General features: G+C 37.4%; 2 protein-coding genes across 2 annotated transcripts; both read right to left on the bottom strand.

Annotated features, from left to right (window-relative positions):
• Window positions 1-964: 964 nt before the first annotated feature.
• Window positions 965-15,122, bottom strand: LOC594479 (pleiotropic regulator 1). The gene is made up of 13 exons (XM_030980866.1): window positions 14,993-15,122; window positions 12,345-12,451; window positions 11,483-11,619; window positions 10,852-10,908; window positions 9,824-9,917; window positions 8,787-8,874; window positions 8,224-8,433; window positions 7,028-7,165; window positions 6,559-6,753; window positions 5,533-5,651; window positions 4,350-4,489; window positions 3,379-3,572; window positions 965-1,967 (listed from the first exon to the last, which is right to left on the bottom strand). Exons 1-13 carry the CDS (start codon window positions 14,996-14,998, stop codon window positions 1,908-1,910), a joined length of 1,545 nt encoding a protein of 514 aa, XP_030836726.1. The 5' UTR covers window positions 14,999-15,122; the 3' UTR covers window positions 965-1,907.
• A 2,426-nt stretch (window positions 15,123-17,548) lies between these two features.
• Window positions 17,549-19,399, bottom strand: LOC764350 (cytochrome b-c1 complex subunit 8-like). Its single transcript, XM_030980865.1, is given in 3 exon segments — window positions 17,549-18,276; window positions 19,206-19,283; window positions 19,286-19,399. Coding segments are annotated over 3 exon segments (246 nt in total). The 5' UTR covers window positions 19,359-19,399; the 3' UTR covers window positions 17,549-18,181.
• Window positions 19,400-20,257: the final 858 nt, after the last annotated feature.

The following is a 20,257-nucleotide window of genomic DNA, read 5'->3' as shown; positions in this document are numbered from 1 at the left end:
TGTCATGTATCATTCAATTTCATAAGGGTGCACTCAGTCAGACCATTATGCAATAAATTAGCTGTGAAAAGAGGAACAAATGGATGTGGAATAAAAAGTAACATCCATTTGTTCCTCTTCGTCCTCAGTCATGCTCGCAGATTCCATTCAATAAACATGTACATTATTTGAATAAAATGTCTCTGTAAAAACACTACACTCCTGGCACTCCACAAATGCTATCTTCCCAATGAGTTTTTAAAAAAAGTTACCGAGATTTGATCATGATACTTTATGTTTGGGAATCCTGCTTGTAATTTTCCTCTTTTTTCCCTACTATCTCTTAAATCTATTTCAAAATGATTTGTATATAACTTGTATTTATTTGTTTTGCATTTTTATTTACTCTTTGTAAATATTTTTTTACTTGTTATAGATGCTATTTTTTGTAATTTGTGTATACGGACTTGCTGAAAAACAGCCTTGCTACTGAAAGCAGGCATTTTTTAATCATCATATTGAGAAAAAAATAAAACTAACAAACAGCCAGCCTTGATTACACATCTACATGAAGGGAATAAAAAAAGATACTATTGTCAAATGTGGATGCAAAAACAACCAAAGGGACACAAAAATGGACATATAACATGGTATATCCACAAATGATTAAACAAGGAAAGATAGGGGTGGGGAGGAGAGTCTTACAGGGGAGGGGTGGAATGTACTTTGGCAGCCCCAATACAATGCTCTGGATCGTTCACAAATCATTTTTTCTCCTGAAAATGTATCCACGACATTCTGAACAAACCGCTGGGTATGCCACTATACATGATAGACTGATAAGCGATAGATCACTCCCTTTGGGTAAAGTTGTCTCAGATTCTGAAACAAGATCCTGGATTTAGCTCATGCTGCAATCATAATTATAAACCTTTAGATCAGTCAGGAACCCCATGACGTTTACAAGCCAATCGCCCATCTGATTATTAAGATATATATGGTTGGAAATCGAAATTTCAAAAAATATTTTTAACGGTTTTTATAACACTACAGTCTATTGGGGAAAGTGAATATGCTAAACCGGTCTCTCAAAGAAATTTACTTTTTTGTGGCACTTTGTGATCATTTTGATGCGCAACTTTTGTAGGGCTTGCTTAAATATTACACCATATCACAGACACTGATAACATGCAGGTCCATGCATCTCAGATTTAACACTGTTAAACGATGCCTTTAAAACTGGACATACAATTGACTTTGAAACACGCCTCTTTCCTAGAAAGGTGATTAAAGAAAAATCGATCTGGAATAAATTGATTACTCGTTAACTGAATGGGGGCTCTGGCTTTTCACTATCACCTGTTTTCGCTCCAGAGATCTCGAGACAGCAGACAACAAGAAACTGTGTAAAGGATCGCTTGGCCCGAGAAAGTTGTTAGTAGACGAAAGCTTGCGTACCAGGCACTAAATTATAAGGCTGGTAAAAGAATAAACTACATGTTGTGATTATCCCCAACCAAAAGTCTTTGTAGCAGATGACCTTCCTGCGTGAAGAATCGCTTGGCTTGAGAAAGTTGCTAAGAGGAGAAGAAAGCTTGCATACCGGGCACTAAATTATAAGGTTGGTAGAAGAATAAACTACATGTTACAGTTGCCCCAACCAAAAGTCTCTGTAGCAGATGAATTTCCTGAAGAGGTGGCCATTGTATCCAGGTTTAGTTGAGCAAGGCATCTGGGGCCCACTTCATAAAACTTGTTATCTATAACGGCTAAGTTTCTATGACAAATGTGCTCTCAGCCAATCAGATGCCATGATTTCAGTAGCTTATAACAGTAGCTTGTATCTAGTCATTGATATTAAGTTTTATGAATCAGGGCCCTGTAACAGCAATCATGACTCCAGGGAATACATGCCAGCCATCTTTCTTTTAATACTTCTTCTTTTTCAGGATCTCGGGCTTCCAGTTTAGAGGATGAGTCTCTTCCGTCTAAAAAAAAAAAAAAAAGAGAGAAAAAAATTAAATATTTTATTAGACAAATATTAAACTCTCAAATCTATTCGATGTAAAATCTGACAATAGTGTTTACAGGTAGCAAGGTGACTGAGAATACACTTGGGATCTTGGTTAACAATATGAAAGAGAGGAGGGATTGTCGCTAAATACAGCACATACCATGCTACATTTTCTATAATTTTGGCACTGGATTATAAAAATAAAAACAATAATATTTTTAATTTAAATTGTGCATTACGTAGGGAATACTACAATCTCTGTAAAAGTTGAAGCTCTGAATTATTCTGCATAAATGTGAATGAGATTGTAGTAATTACTCTTCTCTGTCCAAATTTTGATTTGTCAACTCTACAATGTCTGACTACAATCTGAATGCAGCGCTATTTTGTTGAAAATGGCAATATCGTGAGATGAGAAAATCTTAACATGTGAATATTTAGCTTGAAGTTCCCAATAGTTATGAAGAGTATAAAAGTAAAACTTGATGGGTGTTCTAGGCCTTATCAATTTGATTTAGAATCTGTTCTGTTCCTGGTCCTGATCCCCTATAGCGGGATATTGTTGACCAATAGGAACAAATGTTAGTGTTTGAGAAAGTGTGTAATATATTTAATGCATTTTTGAAGGTGAGTCCCAGAACGTTGCAATTATGTGGAGGGACTATATTTATATTGCCCCTTAGGGTTGTGTCTCAGAGTCTAACTTTTAAAGCCTATCTGCACTAGTTTAGACAGGAGGGATTAGACCTCCCTGCACGGTCACTAACAGGTGGTTATCTCATCAAATCAGCTCTCAATTAACATAAGAAAATGGGGACCATGGGGGACCAACGGTCACCGCTTAGGCATTGTTTGCTATATAGAGGGCGTAAGCGGCTATAAGTAGTGCAGTGGGGCTTTAAGATTGCTACTGATGTGCTACTGATAGTCTCATGACTAGTCTAACATCACTGGAATTCACAGAAAAAATGGGATAAGAGCAGTGGAAATTTGGGCCATTCTGCAATTTAGAACACCACATTTAGTGAGTATGAGCACATTCAAGCGCAAAGTCTATGGAGGTGGAAAAGAAAACAGTCCCTAATGCTTTGTATGCAGTCTAGTCGGGTGAATGGGTAATAGATTATTGCATGGGAACGCCAATTTTTCAATTTTGTTTTTTCAATTTCTTTTAAAGCATGTCTGCACTAGTTCGGCCAGGAGGGATTAGACCTCCCTGCTGGTCACTGGCAGGTGGTTATCTCATCAAATCAGCTCTCAATCAACATAAGGAAAAGGGGACCATGGGGATCAACCGTCACCACTTAGGCATTGTTGGCTACATAGAGGGCGCAAGTAGTGCAGACAGGCTTTAAACTCTGTAACATGCACTTCCGCACACTCACCGCTTCATCGTCTTCCTTGTAGATCTTGATGGTCTTATCGCCCTCTGCGGTCAGCAGCCGACTGCCGCTGTGGTCAAAGGTCATGGCAAAGATTCCTGCATCGCTGTCGAGCGACCCGGGCTGGGCCGGGGCCTGGGTCCGCTGGAAGTTAAAGCCCGACCGCCAATCCCAGAAATGAAGTGAACCGTTGTCTCCTGTAGGTGTGTACAAAAAAAGGAATGCAAATTATTAGAATGCGTTTTTTTTCTTTCTCTTTTGGTACATATTTGGGCAATTGTAAACAATAGCAAATAGCCACCAAATGGATAAATATATAAAGAAAATAAACAAAAAGAAAGAAAGAGAGAGACAGAAAGAGAGGGGAAAAGGACCAGAAAAAGAAAAGACAGAAAGAGAAGTACCGTAGGAATTTTTCCTGTGAAGAGGAGGATGTGCATTATCACGTTTGAAATAGCAATTGAATCTGTCATGTATCTGTATCTGTATACATCTGTATACATTTTATTTTTCTATGACAATTATTCTCTCAGTAACAAAACAGAAGGCCTTAATTTCTTTTTTGTTTTCTCAATCTATTTTGAATTCCTTTATTTCAGTACACTCATCTGACAAACTAGCAATATTTTATATTTTGTATTTGTTTTGTATCTTTTTTGTTTGTTTTGTTTTTATGTTACTGCTTTGATGTTTTGATGTAAACATTTATTTATTTTGATATCTTTTTCCCATTTGCTATGTTTTTCTTTATATATATATATATGTATATACATATATTTTTGAATGCTGTATTATATGATTGTATGTTTCATGTTAACTTGCATTTTTAGTCTTTGGACTTTTTGACACATCTTGAATAAATCCTTATTTGAATTGAATTGCACTGAATCCGTATTACAATGTAAAGCACTTAGAAACATAATTCATATAAAAATGTCACTGGGGTTGTTATGAAGCTAGCATGATCAACCTACCTCCCGACACAAGAACATTATCCGAGTTGACAGCCAAGCAATTGACGATGGCGTTGTGGCCTCCTAGGTTCTGCATGAAGTTTCCTTCAGGGAACTTCCACTGCTTGAGGTTATCTGGAGATGCCGACGCCATCATGTACCTTGGATAGGAGAACAGAATATCAACAACCTTTAATAACGTCTTTTCTGAGATTCCGAGGGATGCCCATAGTTTTTATATTTGAGGTATGAAAGCCCAACGTCAACTCTTTAAAGCCACTCTGTCCTACTTGTAGCTACTTGCTCCTTCTATATAGATAACAATGCCTAATCGGTGCGTGTTGGTCCCCCATGATCCTCTTTCTCTTATGTTAATTGAGAGTTGAGTTGATGAGATAATCACATGTCCAGTGACCTTGCAGGGTGGTCTAATCCCTCCTATAAACTAGTACAGATAAGCTTTAACTCCTTGTTTTAGTCCATTTGTAATCTAATTATGTATAATATTTCAGGCATCCCCTGCTGCATTTCGTGGAGTCGGAAGAAAAGACTAACAGGTTATAGGAATTTCACATTCCTTTTTTTCTTCCAGGCAACTTCGAGAGGTGCAGCAGGGTAAGCCAATTTCATTCTTTCATACTTTGTATCCTATGTGCCATTCTATTGTACCTTCTATTGTATGTTTGAAATGCCAAATAAATAATAATAATAATATCAAAAGCACATACTAGTTATCATGAAACCATTACAGATGAGGTCTATGGTCACGATGCCCCCTACCCAACAAACACACTTTTCAAAACTTTTCAAAAGAACAAGATTTTTTCATCTTCATTTTCCTCTTAATTTGAAAGCCTTCATGAAGATACATGTGACATTTATCCAAGCTTCACAGAAAACTATGAGTATTGGAGATGTAAAAATAAATTGAAAAGACAAATAAAAAGTCATTATTTTATAAATGAGTCTGCTGTTTTACTACTCCTTTAACTGAAAGCAACTTGTTTTTGGAGTTTAGCTTCTCTTGGTCTACTCTGACTCAGTCAGTTTCCACAGCCACCTTTATGTACGATAAAATCAGTTTTATCTTCCTGTACATAGCACAACATAGATGTATCTACCCATTTAAAAAATACATTGAAAATATTTCAGTTCAGGGAGCTATCTTCACAACACAAAAATTGAAACTATTACATGTCCTCACAGTTTCGGATGTAGAACAACAGATCTGACACTCTTCTTGTGGTTGGTGAGGGTTGCTCTGGACTTGCCCGCTGCCAGGTCCCACAGTCTGATGGTAGAGTCATGGCTGCCACTTACAATCTGGTTTACAACAAACATGAAAGAGGTTATACGACTCAGTATCACTTTCGATGATTACAAATTTACAATCATTGTAGTATTACCATATGTATGTATTGTAATTTGTAGGTTTATTTGCACTTTTTTGTTTTTTTTTAATATGTAATTGTTTATCAGTCTATTTTGTTTGTCATAGCGCTTAGAGACTTCGGTGCTAAGCGCTTTATAAGCAACATTTTTATTATTATTATTATTACCGTTTCAAGGGCACGAAACATCCTAAAGTCACAATTCCTATTGAACTTTTGATAAATTAAAGTAATACAGTTATTTACGTTGATAACTGTATCAAATTAATACAAAGTTACATATTGTCTGTTTGGAGTAAGAAGGGCATTGATACTGTGTTTAATCATATGGGTCAATGTCCTGACTCCGTAAAAATTTTATAATGAAAGAAGCCCAACACACTGTCAAAATCTCTCTCTCCCTATGTTTTAAATATTTTGTTAATATTTTGTTTTGGGGGGAAGGGTCTTGTACCCACCTGATGGTCCAAAGTGGGCTTCCCCCAAATCTGGAATTAAAGACCGTCTCATTGAAATTCTGATTTGCTCTGGCCACACCTGCTATGTAATTTGTTCCTAGACGAACCAGATTCTGAAGTTCTAACCTGGACCCAACCCTAAATCGAAAACCTAACCCGGAACATAATTTCAACCCTCACATTATACTTTTGATGATATAAATGCATGTAAAAATTTTAGCTCAAATTCAAGTCACATGCCCTATCCCCTTTGAGATTGAACTAGTTACATGCCCCATTCTACATCTATAAAATCCATCCATTAAAAAAAAAAAAAAAAAAAAAAAAAAAAAATCAAAATCAAAATCAAAATCAATGTTGTAATTTACAATAACTCTTTACCTGAGGTTCAGCACTCTGGCACTTGACCGATGCTACTGTATTGGTGTGACCGGTCAGTGTGTGGACGCAAGCCTTTGACCGCATGTCCCATATCCTGATGGTGGCGTCTCGTCCACACGTAGCCAGGATGTCAATGGTCGGATGGAGGTCAAGGGCGTAGCAGGCGCTGAGATGACCATGGTAATGTCTTATGACCTATATGATAAAAAGAGAGGAATCAGAACTTATCATGGGAGTTGTTCCCTTCATAAAAGCTCATTAAAATGTGGCGCGGTAAACCGCCGCAAAAAGGGGCCCCTAAAAACAAACACAAAAGAATGCAATATAATATGTAAAAATAAAAGCATTCAAAATACACATACAATAATGCCAAGTAAATAGTTAAAAAAGAGCATGTGAAAAACATTGAAATACATGTATATCAAGGTGAATGTTTACGAATATAGAATAATCAAATATGTTACAGTACCTTGTTCATTTCCAGGTCCCAACATTTGACCATCTTATCCTCTCCACAGGAGAAGAGGTAGGGCTGACGAGGGCTCACTGCCAGACCACGGACAGCACTCACGTGACCGGTCAAGGATAGCTTCAGCTGACCACTAGCCTGCAAATGGACAGGGACGGGGGAAAGAGAATTGTCACATGTGTGATAATAAATTATTATTATTATTTTAATTTTTTGTAATTGTTATTTCATCTTTTTTTTTCTTTAAAAAAAATACTATTTCCCTTCACAGGAATTTTATTGATTTTCATTTGCAACAAATTAACAAACATATATTCAAGGTAATTCATATTCATTAAAAGAATAAAATTGACTACTCAAGATACAAATATTTGTTGAACTGTCGAGTTAATAGAAGACATATTTTCAATAATATATTTCTGATATTCATTAACAACAAAAATGGAAGAAACAATATAAATTTGTGATAACAATAATAATAATAATATGTCTTGTTTACCCAGGGTAGCCTCATCAGTATTCATACTCTTCCCCCTGAGGGCCCTGCAATCATATCATTACCCTGGCTGTGGCTGAGCTAACATTTTGTGAAAACATGCCCCTTTATTCACGAAATGTCGGGGGTAATGTTTGTGAAATAAACCCCTCCCATCTACAAATGGGCTGATCCTATTTTACCCAACACTTTGTGAGATCCTACAGCAAATCTACGAAAAATCACGTGACCTCCCGCTTTTGTTTTAGGAAAGGTCGTGTAATGATTCAAAGTTAGCCATTTTGATATACATGTACCCTACCACAAATAGTAATGCAATTTTTACTTGTCACTTATCAAAATCAATCACTCTTACTAAAGCTTAAGAAAGTACAATGTACAGCCACAGAGAATAAAGACGGAAAGCAAATACACATGCTAAAGAAAATTTTGAAGGAAGAGAAAGGGGGGGGGGGGGGGATGGAGAAAGAAGAAGACAAATAGACAGAGTGTGTGTATGTGTACTCTGTATGTGTGTGTGAGAGAGAGAGAGAGAGGGGGGAGGGAAACAGAGATAGTGAGAGAAAAGAGAAAAGAGAAGGAGGAAGACAGGCATAGAGTGCGCAAGTGCGCGAGAGAGAGAGAGGGAGAGAGATACAGATACACGGAAGGAACAGAATAAATGAGAGAAGTGAGATACTTAACAGCTTGCCAAACTTACCAAATCCCAGATCTTAATGACCCTGTCGCCTGCCCCTGTGACAAACCACTGATTGCCTGGTTCCACAGCTATGCTTCTAACCCATCCCAGATGGCCGCTGATCACGCGGTACAGCTTCCACGGGGGATGCCACTTTGGTTTAGGCATTGTGGGAGCTTTCCTAGGAACAATGGCTGAGTTCTTGGTGCCAGAGGAAACAGCTACCAAGGCCTATTTGGGATTGTAAATTGAATTAAAGGAGTGATGGAAATCAAGAGCAATGTCTTATAAATTATAACCATCTTAACAAATAAACTAATCACCTCAAACACATCACGATGAGAAGTAACTAAAAAATCCATCTATTTTTAATTCACAAGATTAATGACAGAAGTGGGAAATTTCATCAACAAAATCAATCTATACATCATTTTATTTTTTTTAATTATTTTTGTTATACAGATTTGACTCACAGCAACTTTGGGTACAAATTCCTTTGCAGAAGTAAGCAAATTATACATGCAATCTGTTGCTTCTTCCTAAATATAGATAGAATATTTCTAGCGGATAGACATGTGTCTTACCCTTGATCCTGGGGGTTGTATTCTCTCTGGAATGCCAGCTTTCCTCTGAATATCTTCAATTCCAGGAGCTGTTCTTGAAGCCTGAAGCCTAGAGGGTAAAAAGAAAATAAGGGTTGAGTATTGGACTTGGTGTATCCCCCCTCCCCCTCTCTTCCAGACCCCAAAAAATATTTTAAAATTGAGAAATAATAACAATAACAAAACAAGCTTATCTTTTATCTTTCATTGTTGTTACATGTATATGCATATGACAGGGGTGATAGTGAGCACTAAAAAAAAATAGGTTTTTTGTTTTCCCCTCAACCACGCCCCCCTTGAGTAACAAAAAAAAGGGGGATTTGCGGGGAAAAAATGGCATCTAACAACATTCCCCCATTCGAGTAAGAAAATTGGGACAAAATTAGGAAAAAAATAGGGCATAATAGGGAAGAATACAGAAAATAAGAGGGAAATCGGGAAAATCAGGATAAAATAGGGAAGAAAAAAAAAATTGTAAAAAAATCAGGAAAAATCCAAAAAAAAAATCGGGAAACCGATTTAAATCGGGTTTTTATCAGGCCTGATATGAGAAGGAAAAGAATCCCCCACAACATATAATTGCACTAAAAGGGGTGAATTTTGAATATTTTCAGATTACAAATATAAATCTATATCATGAAACTTTAAGTAGTCCTGAATGGCCATATGAATGTAGAGTGATTTCCAGCAATATTTGTAATTTTGTTCTAGTTTGATCAGATGGTTTGGAAACTTCAGAATATACAACCCTTCATATTTACCTTACATGTACATGAGGATGGGAAGGGAAAGTGAGAGGGAGAAGAACGGAGAAGAAGAGGGCAAGAGATAAGGGGAAGGAAATGAGGACAGGAGAGGGAGGGAAGGAAGGAAGGAAGGAAGGAAGGAAGGAGGGGTAGGAGGGAAGGGAAGGAATGGAAAGGAAGAAATGGAAAGGAGGGAGATGAAGGTGGAGAAGAAAAAAATAGTGAGACTGAAAGAATAAGAGAGACAATCCAAAGTGAAGAGAGATAACTTACTGAGCTTCTGAAGGTGGAAGCCCTCTCAACACCTGCTGAACACCTCCTTGACTAAGACCTGGTTGTCTTGCAGTGTGTTCAGACAGTGGTACTCCTTACAAGTAAGAATATCAATAGGTAAAGTATGAGCTCCAAATTATTAATGCCTGACAATTTGTATTTCTAATTTAAAATACTTTTGTCTTAGATTGGAAATTACAACCGTTTACATATATTAACAAAAATGAAACCTTATCTGTGAATTACAAATTAAGTAAATTATCCATCCATGAGGTATTCACAATTAAATGAATTTGTCAAAATAGGATAATACAGACTGATGAACCCCACAAATAAACATCCAATGTGTTATTACATGTGTAAGCAGAAGCAAGAAATACAGAGCAAACTTGTTCTTTTCCTTGTGGGGGGGGGGGGAATATTCTCCACCTAGCACTGACATCTTAAATTCATGCCATGTAAAATGATGGCAAAAATACTAAGTATGCAACTCCATTACTGATTTACTTTAATTTCTCTAGTCTTCCAGGGTGGTAGGCGAACATAAATTTGAATGTGTAAAGGTAACCGATATACATCAAGGATGAAGCCCCCAACCACTTTCATTAGTAAACGTTACAGCCACATAGCAGTTGAGAGTATATGTGTATTGTATCGTAATTTGCTAGCACTGGATTTGGATGAAGTACCAATGAATGTGTCTGTGCATGCAAAGGTATTTGAAGCAGCGAACCAGTGGTTCTACCAGGAAATACTCCAACTTGCCTATATCTCGAGGGTGAGGGAAATTTGATCTAGATCATGAGAATTCCATAAGGTGGTGGGTAGGGCCCAGTGCACTACACAAGACCTGTCTGTCGTAAGAGTGAAGTCGACTCTTGGCGACTGACAACTACTGTGCAACGTTAAAACTGTTTATGGACCACCCTCTATTCACAGGGAAAGATGTCGAGAACCATGTACATCTCTCAGAAAGTGCAGAAAATAGATTTCTTTTTAAAAATCTTTTTAAAGAAAATACATCTTACCTGGTGCATTTGGGTATGGATGTCCTGGTTGGATGTGGGCTGGAATCTCCTCATATCCTAAATCAATAAACAAAGTTAAACTTTAGCTTTTTCAGGTAGACGTCAGGCCGGAATATAGTCAACACCTATGGTACTTACTTATCAAATGCAAGCAAACTGTGCTCACTCCAAAGCAGTTAACCCTTTTTACTGCTGTAAATGGTGAAAACCTTCCAATTTGTATTTAGACAAAGCAAAATTCAAAACAGGTTCACAAAATATAAAGAACATGGCTTGTATACTGAACTACAAACCTATAATGCAGCATTGGCACTAGCAGAATAAAGGGTTATTTACACATCAGTACAGCTAGCATTTTATAACATACATAAGAACATCAGACATTTTACCACAACCTCTAGCGGCATATTCACACACAGCACTGGCATTCGCAGTGGTTTACAACAGGGATGAAGCGAGTAGATGTGCATAACAAGGTTTTACGTATGTATAATTAATAAGAAAGAGAAACGTGAAAGGTATATGATAAGATAAAGAAATGTGAAAGGTATTGCACTGACATCATTACATTAAAAAAAAGTGTGAATGTGCCCCGAATTATATGGCACTAGCTTGCCACCCCTTGCTTTACCTTGTTCATACCCCTGGCTCTCTTCCCTTGTTTCTTGATGTAAGTCGTCAGCTGTTCTCTGGTGTCCTGTGGTAGCTGTCAGGTTCTGTACCATCCCATACTGGTCTTTCACTTTGCAGGCAATCTTAACCTTATCTCTGTTGGTCACATGTTAAAGAGAATATATCACATCCAATAAATACAATAAATATATGACATAATGTTTATTTTGACTGTACGAGAGATGGAGAGGGGAAAAGATAGAGGGGAGAAGAGAGGGGAGAAGATAGAGGGGGAGCAGAGAGAGGGAAGAGGGAAGATGGGAGAGGGGAGAGTGGAGAAGAGAGAGGGGAGAAGAGAGAGGGGGAGAAGATGTAGGGGGAGAAAAAAGGGGGAAAAGGAAGGGGGGAAAAGGAAGGGGAGAAAAGAGAGGGGGAAGGAGAGAGAGAGAGAGAGAAACAAAAACAGAGAGAGAGAGAGAGAAAGAATGAGAGAAAGAGAGAGTGAAAGACATAAATAAGCAGAGAAAGACAGTGAGAATAATTGGTAACATACTCTTCTTCTGAGAAAAAAAAAATTTCTTCATCTATATTGTAGAAATTTAGAAGGAAAACAAAAATAAAGAATATCACAGAAAGTGAAAAACATGTTTGCCCTGCAATCATATTACAACCCCTGCTTCTACCAACATTCCTCAAGACCTCAACCCAACTCTTAACCCACACAGTGCGCAATATTCAAGGCCTTGAAGCAGCACTTTCTTGGAAGAAGAAGAAGAAGAACCTATTGAATGCTGTTGTAAATGCAGCTGGAGATAAAACCCATTTGCTCAATTCCAAGGAAAATAAATCTACCATTATCTCAAATGAGGTTCAATACTTACGCTTCAGCATCCCTATTTGGAGGATGGGCGTTATCAGCAATGAACATGTCATGTGACCTCTTGAGTGATCTGAACACCAGCGTGTGGACAGAGTGCTTGCTGACTTCCTGTAAGTTAAAGGATAATTAGTTTTACTCATCTAATAGTTAAATACCTACCATAATCAAAATTTAAATTCTTAATGAACAAGCATTCTGTTATAGTAGTAGACTATTAGACTATGGGACACCAGTGTTACCAAGCTACTCAACCAACCAACTCAACTGGGGATCTCTTAAAGACAGAAGGGAAGCACACCGTCTTACCTGCCTCTTCAAAATGATCAAGGGACAACTCGACATCTACTACCAATCTTACACCAACCCTAAGCCAGACAGACGTAGACGAGGACACTCCAACCAATTTGAAATTTGCCACACCAACTCGGACGTCTATGCCAACTCATATTTCCAAACCTCCCCGCTCTCATTTAAAAATGCAGTTACTAAAGAACTTTTTTTTCAAAATGTAATCGTCCACCCTCCACCACCTCCAGTCAAAACTCTTCTTCGGAGTATTTAGGAGGAAAAGAATCCAAGATCCAAGACTCCTACTGCAGTTTTACAAACAGCACAAGTCTGCTTTGTGCATGTCTACTGAATGTACATGTAGATCTAGACTAGTAGAAACCTTTAAAAAAAACGGCAACACGCATACGCTTGCACATTGCGCGATGCAGCTGTTTAGCAAAGTTTATAACTTGCATGGACGTCTTTTTTGAAATCTTCTTTCAAAATCGCAAGCTTTCTCTTTGCACCAAAAAATTGAGTGAATATGGCAGCCACAATAGCCAATAAGAATAGGCGTTAGAGAGTGAGAGCGAGACATAGAGTAAAGGAGCCGGTAATCGGCCAGCTCCCGTTTTCGGCCGATTGGTTGGATACAAGGTAAAATCACTCTGAAATACATCGCATAATAGCATAACACATATCCCACACATACCATACCATGCCAGTGTCACTGAAGAACCACATTTGCAATGAAAAATATATCCTAAAATATCACATTTTAGCGATGTAATCGGCGGTCCCGCTACCCGAATCTGAAAAATCGAGTATTTTACGCGTGTCTGTAAGAAATATGGGTACCATAAAATGAGCTTTATTTCAAGTATTTTTCAGATTTAGAGCCCGATTTTGTGCTAGTCGCAAGCTCAAAAGTATCTCATCGCATGTATTAAATCAATGCAGCCGCACACCGCAACGCACACACGATATCTCTGTCTAATTCAGATTCCAACTTCCGATCACCGCTGTGCCTGTCTTCGGCCAGGCGAGCACTCGGGAGCTCCGGCGTGGGATACCTGCTCCGCCCGCTTGTGCTGTACATCAGCGCAGAAACGCACGGCGCGCGCGAGCGCTTTGTATTGACTTTGTACATGCGGCCGTAAACTGAAACGCTCGGCCGATAACTGGCTCCAAAACAGTGAAAATTGAAATGAATATTGTCATGGCAATTCGTGATTTTTTTCTGGGATTCTTTTTTTGTTTAAATAATAATAATATTTGCTTCATGATTTGAACAAAAAATGATAATAAATAGGAAGTAAAGGGTCCTAAAAAAGGGATTTTGTCTTAAGTGGCCGAAAACGGGCTCCTTTTAGTCATAATTATGAAAAATAAAATTCCAATTAAAATTCCCGTAATGGCGATAGATGTATACTGATTTATCTTATACATCATATATGCAAAGCAAATTCACTGAGAACTTACCCTAAATCACAAATTTAATTAATAAAGAGATTTTTTTTTTGCCAAAAATGGCACTGCCACTAATTGCCCACTTCCGTACGCGAAATCTCTCAAAATTGAACCCGGCCGGGGCGGGAAGGGTATCATTAGCACTGGTATGTTCTATCGCTGAAAGCTTGTGGGCCTCTGGAGTTGTCAACATTCAATCACAAATTACATAAGCTTTCCGATAATACCACACTTTAAGGTGGTCCCTACCGGTCTCATAGTTCATTTCGTAAAAACAGCACAAATAATCGCTCATACACGGTCAAAATTGCTCTTACTACTGAGCTCAAAGGTGATTTTGAAGACAAAGACAGATCGGGTTGACGGTGATTCTGATGTCAGAAGCTTTGTAAAGTTTTCCAAATAAGGTAAGTGCTTATAAATATTCATGAGAGGTGAATCACAAATAAAGAAAGTGAAATTCATCCGCCCCTCGTATTGGCACACACTGCACAAAAGCATGTTCGCTGGTGACAAAGAGTCCAATGCAGCCAGAGGGTGATTTTGCAATATCGCCCTCATGCGGTCATTAGGGACCTAGACAGACACAGACCGAAGTCAGAACTATTTATGCAGACACTCAAGAACAAGCATAGTCTATGTACCATACATACCATATTTAACAAATTGCTTTCACTTCTGATACAAAACTTCTAATGATACAATTCATACAAATATGAACAGGATAAGTGTAATAGATCAACATTCATAGACTCCACCTAAACTTCAAAGTTCAAACAAAATACATGTGAAGCAATGTGTGGGACTGAATAATAAAAACGCTTAATTTTATCGACCGTTTATCATTCTCAATAGTCGTCAAACATTTTTAAACTATTCTAATATGAAAGAAAATTCATGAAATCTTACCTCCATCGTAAAAGTTTATTTTGAAATCAAACAATGTTCGTGTTTTCTAGTCCAAATCGAAATCAGAATCGTCGCCTCGCCGTCTTCGCTTTCTGTTGAAGGTGGCAGTCTATTTCGTGGCAATTTTTCAACGCTCACGATCACAACGCAGATTCGTTGAGCGCCCCTGACCTCGCGGGCTGGACGGATTTATTTTTTGGAACGAATTAAAACGAATTAAAACGAATTTTAAATTGAATGCATTCATAACTGGGTGAAGCGAATAAGGCAGCGTATTTTCTACCCGGGGTGCTGCAAGACATATCTAGGTGTGTCCCGAGAGAAATTTATATCAATCATTTTTTGGAGTGTTTACTTAAATTTATGAAGAACATGGAGTTTCATGAGGAGATATTAATATTTTAAAGATAATAGATAGTCTCTTTTCCTCGCTCCCTTCGGTTGCTCGTTATATAAAAAACACAATGATTTCAGACAAGGAAATGCCTGAATAACTTAATATTATTTTTGAGGTACCAGAATATGATGATATATATATATAACTTTCAAGTCTGATTAATTTGTCAATTACTATACTTGTTAACAAATTATGAAACGAGGTCTGTTATGTATATTTTGATATCTGTATTGTATCTGCATGTGAAATGTGAAACCAATAAACTCAAACTCAATTCTTTTAATCGAGAGTGAGGTGCCAGAATGTTGTCATATTCAGGCAGCAACTAAGGTGCCCGGATATATTTATTTTTTAATATCGAAATTACGTAGTTAAACCACCCTCACTCGTTTCACTCCCTCGCAACATTTAGGAACGGGATAAGTATGGGCAATGAGATGCCCGAATTCCTTCATATTTGTGAATTAAAGTGAGTGATATTGTTTTTAATTTATGTATTATATATTCAGCAAGATCGATGCCCGCATACATGGTTTATAATATCTTACATATTATCTAGTGTTTTAATAACATATAACATATAAAATATAGGCCTATATATTTTATAGTAAAGGCCGGAGCTCGCAAAATTTACAAATAAATGTAGCCACTGGTATATTGATAATTAAGTGCCAGAGTGATGCAAAATGTATCTTCTGTGATGGGATTGGGGTGCCCAGCGGGGAAGAGGGGGGGGGGGGGGGTCGCCTATTATGATATACGGGGATGTGATAATATAAATCATTCATGAAAATGGAATATGGCAAAACCTTAAAATGGGTATGGGTGACGCTTCAGCCGCTCACCCCCGTCCAAACCAAATCTGATTATACCCCCCCCCCCGCCCTCAGGTTGGTGACGCGAAACTTTGAATTCCTTTCAAAAAAAGGGTGCCGTGACTATGAAGGTTATACAAAACGTCGGAATATGAACAGACGCCACGATCTTTGTTACGATCACCGTATGCTTTGTGAATTTAAATCTGTAAAATCTTTAAAAATACAATTTGTCCGCCATGATAGCTCGTATGTAATCATTCCATAATCAGTACATATATTTTGTAAAATAAATTCCCCATTTAATAACTTTAAAACAATATTGATTACTGTGTCTGGACGTCACTTGCAAGAATTAAAACATATAATATATCGTGCCCATACTTAAAAATGGCAAATTTATGGGAAGAGAAATTTTTAAAAATTCCTTGAGGGGGGGGGGGGGGTGAAACTAAAATTAATCATAACTGCCCACACCAGAGGATTTGATAGCTTGACTTCATAGCTTCATTATATCTTGCAATGACGTTGAGCTTTGTTTATCCCCACAATTTAAAAGAGCAAAATAAATAAAAAAATACATTATCACAAAAGGGCAAGATTTTGGATATTATTGGTCAACTCCTAAGACAGCTTGGCAGTGAAATCGAGGGAACTTCAACATGATTAGAGTTGATGTAATAGCTCTATAATTATGTTGAACACATGCATTATTATCTCAAAGTTAGAGTATTGTCATATTTTCCACCCATCCAATAAATAATTAATGTGTCTATTATATCATGGAGTGTTTCATCTTTTCTTCTTCTTGTCTTTTTCTCACTCCTTGTTTCCTTTCCACTTTTATGTCACCTCATTTTTTTATGGTATTCTCATATAGGTACAAATGTATTTCTCATTCTTTCTCTCTCTTTCCTATCTCTCCTTACCCACTTCTCCTTCTTATTTTCATTCTCTCTTGCTCCCCCCCCCCCCCCCTCTCTCTCTCTCTCTCTCCATCCCCTTTCCCCCTTAGCCGTCTTTCTAATTTCCCCAACTATCTTTTGTAATGACACTTCTATGCTTGTAACTCAGATAAAGATACTATTTTAGGTCAAAACTATTTTCGTTTCAAAAAAATTGAAAGTGGTGAAATAGTAAATTACTCCTATCCCTAACTGTTTAAGCTGTGTACATTGAAAGAAGCATGCCATTAACTTGACTTGTATGTGATTCTTTGCTTTCTTAGTGCATTAATGACTTACAAAGCACATTAAGACAAATAAGTCACCATAGCAATCTGTGCTCATTGCAAAATACCACAAAATGTACTATTCAATATGATACAGAGACCACACAATTATCAACTTTTCAAATGTGAACAAACATTTAATAAGTCTCAGAATAATTTACAAACAACTGCAAGTACGGTGCAAATCTGCCTATTATTATTTCTGGCAAAACACAGACATGTACATCGGGCCTGTGTTTTGTCATATATATTTGCATGTATGCAGATGTACATATATACTGATATGACCTAGCTTGAAATCTTGAAAGAGATAAATGGACACATCGAATCTCATCCCCGCCCAAAACACTACTCAACAATAGATGATCATGGCCATCACATTGATAAATTAGAGACAATACACACCACTGCCAATTTTAGCATCATATCTGTGCCTGATAATGAAATCCATGAGTATTTTAGCCTTTCTATTTTGTGTGTAAATATTGCTTCTTCTCCACTTGCTGCTGTTCTTGTTTAGGTCACTATTATTTACAGTGATAACACATTTCAATAATATATCATTTGAAAAAGTCCTCAAAATCTCTTCTACAATTTAAATGCAAAAGCGGCCAGTCGTCGTAATCATCATCGTTAAGAGTGAACACTTTGGTAGAGGAGGCAGCGGCTTCCCGTAGTCATGGTGATACATAAAGATGAGAGACTTTGAGGATCCTGTAGGATGTTGAAACTTGGAGTGGTGGATTCTATGATTCGTTTTCATAATCGGCCAGGTTCTTTCGTTTTGACTTGGCGTTCTCTGCGTTTCCCCACGAGTAGATCAGGTATGCCACAACAAATGCTGCACATGAAAATAAAAAGAAAGAAAGGTATATTAATACACACACACAACTGGAATTTTAAGTTGTACTATTACTTTTTAGGGACATTCTGCATGAATATTCATGCGCAAAAATAACTACGCAGGGTCAGCTGATCATGTTTATGTATTAACTATGCACTATACAGGGAACTCCAGGCATCCTGCATGGTGAATACATGACCAGATAGCCCTGCCTAGCCGAGGTGTGCACAAACTACTCTTGCTGAATGCCTACATTAGCACAGAATGATATTGCACTTGAATGCCTTCATTAGTACAGAATGTTATTGCACTTAAATTGCATTTGTATATCAAAATAATTTTGAATCCACAATTCCAGCTAATTCACTTTTGCTTTTTCTCTGATTTAAATGAAAATTAAACAGACAACACTTTTTTCTTTTTCCTTTCCACTTGAGGTATAGTGGGGGGGGGGGGGGGGGGGGGGGGGGGGGGGGGGGGTAGTGAGCACTAATTTTTAATTTTTTTTTTGCTCCCGAAAATTTGAAAATCTTGTCAGCCGATAATTTGCTCAGTGGGGCATCTGATATGCTGAGAACTAATTTACTATAGAATTTTTTTTTATTACCGTAAACCTCATTGCACGTGATGACAAGCACATACAATTAACAACTAAATTATTTCATACCCTTACCAAGTTTTGTAATTTTTGAAGTATGTGAGAAAATTGAATAGTCCTGACTTAGGCTTCTTGAGAGATGTGACATATTAAAGCTTATATAAGTATTCAACAAATCAACATTTCATTGAGTAACAGTAACACCCCCCCAAAAAAAATCCCATTTAATTTACAATGGTTATAAATAATTTAGTTGTTATCTGTTCATGTCATATTCTTTTTATGATAATATAGTTCATGGAAATCCCCCAGTATTTAAAATACTCACGTGGTGTGACGATGAAGACCTTTGATCTGAATCTCCTGAAGATGTTGGGCAGACCTCTGCTAAAGGCTCCTGCGAATGCCTCTGCTCATGTGGAGAGAGGGTGTAAGTGATGACCCCTCTGAACTTTGCCAGGTTACCGAATTTCATGCCCATTTTGAATAATGTTAATAGAACAGTTCCTGGAGAATGGGAGACTGCGCATGGAAGACAAAGTGAAAGAGATAGTAATAAGTAATAGCAGCAATACAAACCGTAGTGTAATACCACGCTGTGCCTGTGTGTCATAAAAAAATCATTTAAGAAAAGTTAGAAAACCTCTTTTGATTCTCAGACTATCAAACATCAATGAGCAAAACCCAATAGAAATTTAGTATTCACTCAAAATCTGCCAAACCTTACTTAGTGACAATTGATGACACCTAAAAATTATTCAAATGTAAAATTAAACTCATTGATATTGCAAAATGTACCCTGAATTTGTTAGATTGGAAATAAATCTCATTGACAGAATTGACAATACTAGATTTCTGAACCAAATTTATTGCATTTGTATGATTATTTTATCATCGATTGTCACTAGACCTAACTGAGGTGCTGATTTTGAGTGCATTCTGGATAGTTTAACTTTTAATATCTTTGAAAGTTTTGAGAATCAACAGATCTAGAATAAACAGTAGGGGCGCTGTTCTAAGAATAAAGATTGTCTGCATAAACGAGGATCTTCTTCTTCAACGTGGACAGACGCGTATGCAAAAATAAAGATTGTCCACATTTTTGCTGACCATTTGGATTTCCGATGAACGCGTTGCTGATGCGAAAAAACAGATTCCACGATGACTTTCTTGATGCATTTCACATTGACTTTGTACAGAGACTTTCACATAATTAAATATGAGCGATAAATTCCTCGGAAAGGCGGACAACCTATAAAAGTTAACTGTCAACTGGCGCTATTTTTATTACAAAAAAAAAAAAAAACTTCTGCGCATCCTTACTTTTTGATTAATTTTTGTCCACGTTTATGCGGACAATCCTAATTCTCGGACCAGCGC

Source organism: Strongylocentrotus purpuratus, unplaced genomic scaffold (assembly GCF_000002235.5).
Source record: "Strongylocentrotus purpuratus isolate Spur 01 unplaced genomic scaffold, Spur_5.0 spur5_scaffold_11, whole genome shotgun sequence".
NCBI lineage: Eukaryota > Metazoa > Echinodermata > Echinoidea > Camarodonta > Strongylocentrotidae > Strongylocentrotus > Strongylocentrotus purpuratus.
This window is presented reverse-complemented; position numbering and strand designations above follow the sequence as displayed.